Source organism: Amblyomma americanum, chromosome 8 (assembly GCF_052857255.1).
Source record: "Amblyomma americanum isolate KBUSLIRL-KWMA chromosome 8, ASM5285725v1, whole genome shotgun sequence".
NCBI lineage: Eukaryota > Metazoa > Arthropoda > Arachnida > Ixodida > Ixodidae > Amblyomma > Amblyomma americanum.
In genome coordinates, this window is record NC_135504.1 from 124,488,752 (window position 1) to 124,500,529 (window position 11,778).

General features: G+C 45.6%; 1 protein-coding gene across 1 annotated transcript; it reads right to left on the reverse strand.

The window, feature by feature from the left end:
• Positions 1 to 718: 718 nt before the first annotated feature.
• LOC144102730 (uncharacterized) lies at positions 719 to 3,744 on the reverse strand. The gene is made up of 3 exons (XM_077635917.1): positions 3,484 to 3,744; positions 3,318 to 3,406; positions 719 to 937 (listed from the first exon to the last, which is right to left on the reverse strand). The coding sequence occupies exons 1-3, from the start codon at positions 3,665 to 3,667 to the stop codon at positions 719 to 721; spliced, it is 492 nt and encodes a 163-aa protein (XP_077492043.1). The 5' UTR covers positions 3,668 to 3,744.
• Between the last annotated feature and the right edge of the window lie 8,034 nt (positions 3,745 to 11,778).

Genomic DNA, 11,778 nt, shown 5'->3' on the forward strand with positions numbered 1-11,778 from the left:
ACTGCTGTGGAATCAGACAATGGTTGGCTCACAGCGACCATGTTTTAGGTGTACTCCAAGGATAACATTTTGCTTCAGCTATTTTTGTTGTTTTTTTTGTTTACACAGTTGGTCACATGGGCACTGGCCAGTGTAAATGGCACTGTAATCTAGATTCAATAGCAAATGCTCAAACACCTGCTGACTCACTATGCCATTCTGCGTTGCAAAAGAGGTTTACGAACCTGCTGCTCTAGGTGGTCCTGGCTGCGCACGGTGAGAACTTGGCTGCTCATGGCCACATTCCAACACACAGGAATCTAAAGAGAGGTTACAAAGGGAAGCATCAAATTACTGAACCGACATGCCAGGTTCAGAACACTGAAGAGGTGATAACTTTTGAGTGCAGAAATTGTACAGAAATGCTCCGTTTTGTCATATTTACTAATTAGAATGGTAGAATCTAGTGATAGTGCATAGCTGTCTTGATGCAACCAAAACACTGTGCATGTGGTTTTAACATTCAGTTCTTGTACTGCGTAAATCCTACTAACAGTGAGCACCTGCTGCAGGAAGGCAGCCCACTTTCACTGTTACCCAAGTATATAGCTTCGCAAAAGCTGTCACTTCATGACCAACGGTGAAAGCCTATGTGAACTAGCAGAAAGAGGGCACCCTTTACAGCGTGGTGTAAAAAGCAATCTTGCTATAACAGGCAAGCATTTGGAGTCCAAATTATTCACATACCCATATTCAAAACTTTGGCACAGAGGGCCTTCTGCAGCTCCTTGTTAAGGCTCTCGAGCTCCTTCACCCGTGCCTCCAAGTCTGCAACCTTGGATTGAAGGCTTACAGCTTTGCTTGTGCCCTCAGTCCCCTCCATCTCACTTGTTTGTTCCATCAGCTCGTCCTCAGCACTTCTTTTTGCCAGGGCACTAGCCTGAAAGTTCAGCTTGGACTGAGAAATAAAGAAGTGCTTAGTCAAATCCTCGGCCCTTTTCCAAATGAAGTGGATGTAAACTCTTTGCCAGCAGGATGAAATAGTGATCCATCAAAAGAATGATTTAGGCTTTATGGGGTTTAACATCCCAAAGCAACTCCTCTATTATTTCGTCTCCATCAAAATGCGATCGCAGCAGCGGCCGGGATCAATCCCGTGTCGTTCAGGTCAGCAGCCGAGCACTATAACCACTGGTCCTAAACCTTGTCCTAAGTATTCCAGCCCACGGAAAGCCAACTACCAGGTCAAGGGACAGCTAGTAACCCGAGAAAACTGGTACAAAAATGAGACTTCAACAAAAACTTGCCTGATAAGACATCACATAAAAACGTGAATTGAAACCATAAAAATTAAAAGGATAAATAGTTTCCCCTACTGTACAGGAGCCTTGTTCACAACTAAGTGATTAAAGCTGCATTGGATTTTAAAAAGAGGGTCAGGAAGCATATGTACACTGGGGGTTGAACTTAGTGGCTACAATTTAGGGCGTCATTAGTCATTTGCATAATTACAGTTCTAGGAAATAACTTTTTTTTTAGCTGGCAGTATGCGCATCCCCTCCCCCCATCAAAAGTCATAGGCAGATGACACAGTGTTTGGCAAAACTGCTGAAACACACCGTTTTGTTTTCAACGCCATTATGCTCTTTTTGGCGCATCACATTTCCACCTCGCTAAAGCAAACACAGCCGGTTGAGCAGAAAACGATAGGGCAGACGGGCTCGTAGTGACGTACATATGAAGGCTATGTCATCAGCGTCATTTTAGTTGCATACACGCATCAAGCCAAGACCAACAGGAGGCGAGAGGGCACAGTGAAGGTAGCTAGATATAGAGATTGGGCGGCCCATAGAGCAGGGGCCGAATTGCACAGGGTAACAACTCAGATTTCACTGTTCACTTTGCTCGAGCGTTCCTTCCTGTTGGTCTTGCCGTACTTTTCCTTTACTGATCTCGAAGCTAACAGAGCTTTACCTCATGGCTCCTATGTCGACTTCCCGAATCTCTGCTGACTCCCGCTATTCTCATTAGTCAACACTTTATGCTACGAAGCTGCTTTTGCAGGCAATTTAAAGGTTTACCAATGGGTGCCCCTATTTCTGACTGTCGCAAACCTTGGTAGACACAGTAAATCCTTCCCTTCAGCTTCCAGCATGCGAGAGAAAAAAATCCCTTGTGCACTGTCAACAAGAAGAAATTCCTCCAAGCAAGAAATCTACTGAGCAAAGTGGAGTTTTGGGCCAGTTGGCAAGTCGTGATTTGCAGGTGGGCTTAGCGTGAGACAAACGAGGACAAGAGAGGGACAGAGGATGACCGCTAACTTGCAACTAAAAGAAAGAGAAGCAGAATTACGAGCTCAAGGAACTGAATGTGCATGCCCAGCTATCCACTCATTAAGACGGGGGGCTGGATAAAGGCAAACTGAACCAAGATAATCTGGGACTGAATGGCGACAAAAATGGCACAGAAAGAAACTGGAAGCACCTCTTCCACCTTCAAGCAGCAATACCCAAGAAATTGCTCGACATTTAGAAACAGATTCATTTCGCAACATGACAATAGACGCGTCACTCAGGTACTTATCACTTCCTAGCTCATGAATAAATGACGCCTCAAGAAGCTCCCCTGCTAGTTGTCCTTTAGAACGGCCAAGAACTTTTCTTTTTCCAAACAGCGGATGACATTTGCAGCTCAAATAATGCTTAGGCAGGTTGTTAGATTGAGACGATTTAAAAGAAGTAGCATGTTCTCTTAGGCGTTCACTGAGGCAGCGACCAGTCTGCCCTATTTAGACATGGCCACAGCTCAGAGGGACCTCGTAAACAACACCAACTTTGCACGCAACTAACTTGCAAGCCTGATGCTGCAAGCCAGTTTGTGATGACTTTGGCTCGCCAGTGCACAAAGACTTGACAGTTTTCGAGGTGCCTTGAAAACAACGTCCACACAAAACTTGCTTGCTATCCTCAGTGGATAGCTGGGCGTGCATTAAGATCCTCGAGCTAGTAATTCTGCTTCCGTTTCTTTCAGTAGCAAGTTAGCGCTCGTCCTTTGTCCCTGCATTGTTCTGCGCTAAGCCCACCTGCAAATCAATAAATCTACTGGAACGACGTTTTTATTGCTGCCGTGTGACCGACAACACGTGAAAGCCGTGCCGCGGGCAAAACGTGGAACCTGTGCGTGAATCTCCTAGGCTGATCACCAATCCAAAAAAAAAGCAATATCAAGAACAGGGACACAGTACACATGTTGGTAAGTTCCTGGTTCAAAGATAATTGCGGTTAATGTGAACTAAGCGCATAATGTTCAGCAAGCACAGGAAAGCCAGTTGGACGCACCTTCTTCCGCGGCGGGCCATCCTTCGAGGAACACTTGCGCGAGGCCATACGCTTGTTTTGGCGCCACGTTTTCATTTCTTCTTCAGTCTCTGCAATTTTTACCGCATTATTATAAGTGAACGCCAAAATCGTGTTCGGCAATGCCGGAGAGGATCCTAACTCTTACCTGTCATATGGACAATGGTGGCCTTATAAAATCCGCCCCGGGTGGTGGTGTTGCCCGCCCAAAACACATCATAAGGCTTCCCCCTCTCGAAGTCGTCGATATCATGCGGTGCAAAATTTCGAACGTCGGCGTCCGATACCACGTAGCGTTTGTCTTCGCCTTCGTACTGGACAAGCACGAACATTTTCTTGCCCCAACAGAGTTAGCAACGCGAGCACATAAGAGCACACCAGAGCTCACCTTCACACTACGCTAGGCTTAAACATCTGCCGCGAATTCTACGAAACGGTATGGCTACGCCTAGTCGTGGCCGGAAACCAAATAACTTCGTATATGTCGGAAACGAAACCGCACCACTTTTCCTTGTAAACAAGCAATTATCTGGTATGTTGATTTCCGTTTAATTTGTTTTTTTATTACAAATGTCCGCGACAAGCGGCATGTGAAAATAAAATATATCCTAGTACTCATGTGCATATACACGTGAATATGTAGTGAAAAAAAAATAAGGGGTGGAGAACAGATACTTCATACCGAGTACTGGTAGGACCAAAAAGCCCGAGAGTGGCTCTTAAGGAAAGAGAATTGTTAAACGCGAACTTGCAATTGAGGTACAAAGTGCGCAGAAAATATATTGAGGGGCCCTGTATATTCGACTCTACATTAGGCCGATAGTTTTTTTTTTTTAATCACAAGATATAGAACTCTTAGGTCGGCTTAGATTCCACGTGACCAATGAAACGCACGAGAAAACTCTGACAGGCCGCTTTAAACACGCATCCCGGAAATCCTGGTTGAGCACTCGTTTCAAAAGAGCAGCACTACAAACCTCTTGATTGACTGCACAGAAGGTTGGAACTGTACAAAGAGGAGAGTGATACGGAGGAGGCCAGTGATGGCAAGGACGAGTGAGCGGGAGTAGGTTCACATGAAAGAAATGTTTGCGTGCTGTCCCCGCTGAACGTTCCGATCTATTCGACCTTTAACTTTCAAGCGTCGATCGTCTTAAAGTGTTGGTCGCGGCCTAGATTCGAGTAAATATACTATATAACTATCTCGATCAGGCAAATGGTACTGCACATATGCGCAAGATTTTTTGCATGCTGTAAAGGGCAGAAAAAAGTTGATGCCCCGCATAATGTTCAGGCATATATATTAATGGTGTCAATCGCAAAAAAAGAAGAAAACAGAATTAGGACACCAGCTGATCGACGGGATGCAGTCTAGTGAATTCTCTACAATAGCTAGAGTGTACGCGTATGTACACTAGCTATATAATAGTTGGTTACTCGTAACACATGTGCTGTGGCATAAAAAGGGGTGACACAAATAAGTTGACGCTGCGTCTTCCGTGTTTCTTTTTGTGTGTTATACGTAATTGCACCGTTATGCAGTTACTACATTAATTTTTTGCTCAATTCGTAGCAATTACTATCGCGATCGAAAGAAACACGAACAACGCGGCGTCTACGCGCTCCGCTGTTCATATTTCTTTTGATCGCGCTTTTACATGACGTTCGTCCTAGAATGCATCACGGACGACTCTATAGCGTCTTTTTTGCTACCACCGAAGTAAAATCGTGATGAAAAGAAATGCGAACAGGTGAGCGCGTACGCTCCGTGTTGTTCGCCTTCCTTTCGATCACGATAGTACGCGTATGTATACTCAGGTGTGCGACAGCGCAAATTACTTCCGAAATGCGAATTGCATGCAACGCGCATTAAACCGCACTGTCTGCTTTCGATGTGCAGTCCAGCGTAATAACTGTGAGTACATATTTTCACCGCCTTGCAGCTCGCAATGAATGTCGGTTCGACGTTCACACACTTTTCCCCAACTCAGGCCCTTAATTCGGCCACCCCCCTTTTGTCAAGAAACGAGAAAGTACAGCTAGGGCGGCACACGCAGAGCCCTCAGATCTGCTGTGGCGAGTTCAAATTCAAGAGATATATGGGATACGTACATGGGTATAACTAGCCATACAACGTAGCACGCGGTTTTGAGCTCTGAACTTTTGACCTACGGCGCACGTTCCTCCGGTTGTGATTATACCACCTTAAAGGTGTATTGGTGAGTGCTATCAAAATACGGAAAGGGACGAACACACAGGTAGATTCCATATTTCTCCGTATTTGATAGCGCTCACCAATACCTTCAAGGATGCATTTCCAACTAGTCCCAGTAGTAGCTCTTTTGATTATACCGGCCTCCCAAATGGGAAATAAGGTTGCGCATTGAAGGACCCCAGTTGGGGTTCCTCTTTCGAGTGACGGTCGGCGAACAGGCTGTGCAAAGAGCGAACAAAAAGCCACCAGTTTAGACGGTTGACACGATATACCATATGAGCCCCAGGCCAACTTTTTTTTTTTGACGGGTAAAAAAAAGAAATTGGTTTTTGAGGAAAGAAATGACCTCACATCTCAGTGCACGGATACCCGAACAGCGCCGTAAGGGAAAGAATGAAGGAGGAATTGAAGGAAGAAAGGAAGAGGGAAGTGTTGCAGTGGAGAGCTCAGGAATAATTTCGACCCTGGGGATTTTTAATGTGCACTTCCATCGCATAGCATACGGGCGCTTTTTGCGCTTCGCATCCATCGAAACGCATGCAGCCGCCGCGGCTGGGTTCGAACCTGGGCAGCCTTTAGTAAGCCCCGCCACGGTATGTGGCTTAATGGTTCAAATCAAACGACACCTGAGGTGTCGGTTCACTGCGCTCGATACTGAGAGGAGGACTGAGCACTCGTGTTCGATTCCAGCCACGGTGGACTAGAGCTTGTTTAGAAGGTTCAACACAGAGAAAACGAGTGAGCCCTCCACAATCCAACCCAATCCAATCCGTTTATATTTAGGTTTGGTCGTGTTCACTTTTCTTCCTGGCGAGCAGTCGCATCCAACCAACGTGAGGCCGGCAGCACCGCAAACACTTTTGCCCCTCGTACGTACAGCGATGAGTACTCCTCGTCGCAAGCGGTACCGTCAGTACTTGGAGCCCGGGCAGCCGTGGGATGTGCCGAGGCAGACGGCGTAAAACGATGAGCTGAAGAGAGCTCGACGCGCTCACGCTAGCAACGTGGATAGTGCGACACAAGGCGACGAGTCCGACCATGCGCACGGAAGCCGATGTTCAGACAGTTCCAGCCACTCAGGAGACGATACTAGCTGTGTTGATGGCAGTGAAGCGCCTGACGATTTTTTTGATTGCCACGAACAGGCAATCGGCGATGTCGATCACCCTGTCAGATCAAAACCAGTGGAATTGTGCAACAACGGCCACCCTGCGAACGAAGACGAGATGGCGTCGGTCAGCGATGTAGGCGGGAGTGCCGAAGACAGCCCTCCAAACTCAGGCGAGTCGACATCGTTCACTGACGTCGGCGAGCGTAGCGAAGGCGGCACTCCCAACACAGATGAATGGGCATCTTTCAGTGAGGCGGGCGAGAGTGGCGAGGGGGGCCCCCCGAACGAAGAAGAGCCAGCGTCATTCAGAGAACGTGATGAAAATTTCAGACGTTATTTCGAAGAATGTGCAAAAGAAACCCTGCCCAATAGGGCCATAAACAAAGCACAGGCCATCCTTCTAATTTTGACGTACGTTGTGCACGCAGGCCTCTCTTGGACCCAAGTAGAGGGGCTGTTGAAGCTCATCAACACGCTTTGTGGCAGTGACGTGTTGCCTGACACCACACACATGCTTAGGAAGATGTGGGAGACTTAAATGGATTCCCTTCAGGTCCACTTCTTTTGCCAGGTATGCTTTGGCTACTTTGGAAGCAAAGGGAAGAAGGAATCAACACACATATTCACATGCATGCATTGCAACACCACGCAGACGGTGCGGCGGCTGATAGCAAGAGGCGATTTCTTTCTAATTTTCAACCTGAAGGAGCAAATCTACGACACCGTTTCACAGTACTCTGGGTTACTGTTTCACCGCTTGAAGCAAATGGCCTCGACTGTACCTTCCATGTATGCAGACATCACAGATAGGCGGCTCTATCGAAGCACAAGAAGCCAACTGAAGGCAAAATGGAGTGACCTGACAGTCACTATGAACACAGATGGATCACCTGTTTTTAAATCCAGTAAGGCTAGTGTATGGCCTGTTCAACTACTCATAAATGAGCTGCCTTTCAACATTCGGTTCCGTAATGTAATTGTGGGGGCACTGTGGTTTGCGAAGACCCATCCTCCTCAACATCTATTTATGAAGGCGTTTGTCAAGGCGTTTAATGACATTGGCACCATAGTGTGGAAGCATGCCTCTGAAACTGTGCTGCCTAGACTGACTGTGGCATGCTGCTGTGTCGACTCGCCAGCCAGGGCATCTTTGCTTAACATGAAGCAGTTCAATGAATATTTCGGGTGCTCCTGGTGCCTGCAGAAGGGAACTCCTGTCGATGGTAAGCCATTTATTTTGGGGAATCGGGCTTGTATTCATATTAGCTTGCATTGTGGTCTACCAAATGCTTTTAAACTAAGGGTCCTTTGTATTGTATGCTGAGCGTCATAGCTTGCTTAACCTGTACATCAGTATTTTGTCATATTTTAAAACTTTGTAATTTTATTGTTTTAGCACTGTTTGTTCATGGCACAGGTACGTGTAATTTGTGCGAGGCAGCCACCAGCATGAGTGGCATTGGCAACATAATCATTTGTATGCACAGTGCCTGACATCGTGGCATCTGCTCTTGTACACTTCTCTTCACACTTACTAGTAGCATTATGAGGCTCAGAAACAAAGTCCATGTCATGAGAAGTAACATGTATTGAAAATGCTTATTAATGCAAGTTGACTTCATCCTGTCATTGCTCCTTGAATATTAAGTTTTCATTATTGTAGGGTGTGCAAATTACTGGTTGTGTATAGTCTGACATTGAAGATCTAGATACAACAACCTTTGACATAAGGCAGGACACAAGATACTTACCATGATTGCAGTCTTGCACTGCTAGCATTGTTTTCATGTTTAAGGCATCTCAAAAAGCTTCATGTAGTACACATGGCCCTGATGCATGGCATTGAAGCCTCATAAACGGGCTGGTGACAAATTTAGTACTGTGATATAGCAGTGCACATATTTAAAGGGGCTCTAATAAAGTTGCGGTATGCCTGGGATGTTAAAACACGCTGCTTCACGAATATTGCCCAGCAAGAATATTTTTAATGCGCTTTGTAGAAGCCGAGTTATCTCTAGTTGAAATCTAAAATTTCAGCGTCTTCGCACCTTTTCCTCTCCTCTCATCACTTTTTGTATGCTGGAAGGTCGACGCTCCTCCACCGACCCCAATTCTGGGAGCGGAGATTCCTGACCTGCCGGAGCTGCACGGCTTAGTGGCTGTGGTCACGATAGCGGCCTGACGTCTCAAAGAATGTAACCAATAGTCAGCTCTCAACTTTCATATGCAGGTGCAGGCAATGGAGGAGGATGCGAACATGAAAAAGTCGGCGGGAAGGTCTCGTCAATTTTATGCTGCGTGCAGAAGTGTAATTTTGGGTCAGGTTTTCGTGAAAACACAGTGCACTGATTGAGCGAGTTGATGCACTCTCCTCGGAAGGTGTTTCAGAGCCCTTTATATAAAGTGGCTGTAGTGCACTGCATGACAGAGAATTTTGTTATTCCATTGATTGTGAGTCAATGTTGTAGCACAGGCAATCGTGTATTCATATTTACTGAGGTTTTCTTTTACTTTAGCAGCTGCTATGATTTTATTGATTATGATAGCCTGGTTGTCTATACTCACAATGAAGTCACAGCAGAGAATGTACACAGGCATAATGGAAGGAAAGCAGACAACTGCGTTCGCTCTTTTGCAGTCATCTGTTCTGTTTTTGCACCATGATGCTGTAGTTTTGTAAGTGCTTAATTCCTGTGCCTGTCTCTTGCAGGCACGATTCGGTATATCCAAGGAGCTGAGCCAGCAGCGCCACGCACGCACACTAACATGCGTCAAGACATGCAGTCTGCCCACAGACAGCGCCAGACCGTGCGTGGGGTGAAAGGACTTTCTCCACTTGTGAGCCTCCAAGGCTTCAATCTTGTGTGGGGTCTGCCACCCGATTATATGCACTGTGTTCTTGAGGGGGTAACGCAACTAGTAACCGAGATATGGCTGACTGCTGTTGGAAAGCCTTTTTATATTGGCAGGCATGTTCATGAACTCGAGCAGCGCATTCAGCAACTGAAGCCTCCGATTAAGTTCTGCCGATTGCCTAGACCAATTTCAGAGCGTAAAAATTGGAAGGCCATTGAGTGGATGTTCTGGTTACTGTATTATGCTCTCCCTTGCTTAAGGGATCTGATCCCTGAAAGGCACCTAAATCATTTTTCATTGTTGTGTCAAGGCATTTTTCTGCTGATTCAGACCTCCGTGAGTAGTGTTCACCTCACTGAAGCAGAGCAACTGCTGTCATTATTTGTGAACAGGTTTTCCTTTCTGTACGGAAAAAGCAATGCCTCATTTAATGTGCATCAATTGCTGCATCTTGCTAAAAGTGTGGAAATGTTTGGGCCCCTGTGGGGAACCTCCACATTTCCATTTGAAAATGGAAATGGGCAACTGGTAAGACATGTTACAGCCGCAAAAGGTGTGCCATTGCAGGTGGCGGAGCGTTGCATGATGAAAATGTGGCTCAAAAATGCAAATAGGTTTGTGGGCCTGTTATCAACTCTCTTGCAGAGAAAAAACAAAATGTTAATGGTTCGTGACATGCAAAGAACTGGTACACATGTGCTAATGCACCTGGAGGACGCCGTCACCGGAATGTTCATTACTCAGTATGGAGAAGTGCCTGTCATGTCACATTATGCTCGAGTAGAGATAAATGGCATCACCACTCACAGTACTCAATACAATATGCCTGAAAAGACTTGTTCTTACTGTGTGAGGATGACTAATGGCATTTACTGCCTTGTGATAGGCATCTGCTCTTTCAACATAAATGGCCAAAAGGTTGCACTCGTGTGCCAAGAGTTGGTAATCTGCCAGCCAGTCTTCCGAAATGTCACGTACATCCACCCCTGTAAGCGTGCTCCTGCGAGTCGAAATCTCTGTCTGTGCTCATCTGATGATGTTGCTGCCCAGTGTGTGTTGCTTGAAATAGAGAATGTTTCTTATGTTTGCGATATTGCAAACAATTACAACATAGATTGAGTGAAAGAAGGATTTCAGTACCTTGGTACTGCCAACTTTAAATGGAGAATAGAGGCCTAAAAAATTATATTACTGGAGTCACATTTTTGAAACCTTAAAAGAACATATAATTTGAATGATAATTACAAATATGCTGTTTATATAACAACAACTTTAAAAACTTTAGAGCTCAATTTGTATTATGCAGTATTAATTTTACTCTTGCTGCATTCCATGTTGTCAGGGGAAGCCAGTGCCATGCATTTTAGCAAATTCCTTGCAGCAAAATTTCCTCAAAGCTTGTGACAAAAATTTACATAACATATGCGTTCACTAGGACTTTGTTTACATGAGGTTAAATGGCATATTTGAAATCTGCACACACAAATACATGCTATGCGAAGGTTTAATAATTGTGACACATTTTTTCCTAGACCTTTTTCTCTATTCATATAGGTTTTGTGGTTTGGTTCTGTGCTGTTTAATGTCCCTAAGCGACTTAGGCTAGAAAGGATGCCATAGTGGAGGGCTCTGGAAATTTCAACCATTTAGGGTTCTTTGACGTGCACAGAGATTGCACAGTACACTGACCTGAAGCATTTTTCCTCCATCGAAATGCAACTGCTGTGGCTCGGATCAAATCCATGTCGTTAGGGTCAGCAGCCGAGGATCATAACCACTGAGCCATCGGGGCAGCCAATTTAAATAAGCGAATAGGGGTGCTTTTGGTTAAGAAAATGTGCTCGGCTGGAGCTGCTTGTCATGATGACGATGATGTTTTCCTATAGCGCAAGGGCGTCTTAGCCAAAGAGTGCCATAGCGTAAGGTGGCGTCGAAGATTCATTTTCCGAGCATTTCACCCCTGAAGAGCAGATCACCAGACCAGGTGTAGACCCATTGCTTTTCCATTAGCAGTCAGCTTATACCAATGTGTACTCATTGCCAGTAGGGATTGAGCTGCACACCTAGCTCTTGCATATAAGGCAGAAGTTTAAACCACTTTTCCACTGCTGTGGTATAGGTGCCTGGCATCTTATGCCGGTCCGTACTGAATGCCATAGGGGATCGAACCATGCACCCGTCACATTCAAGATGAATACTGAAACCATTTGGCTACTGCTCTGGCCTTGGTACCCAGCATAGTTTGCCAAATATTTTGCATA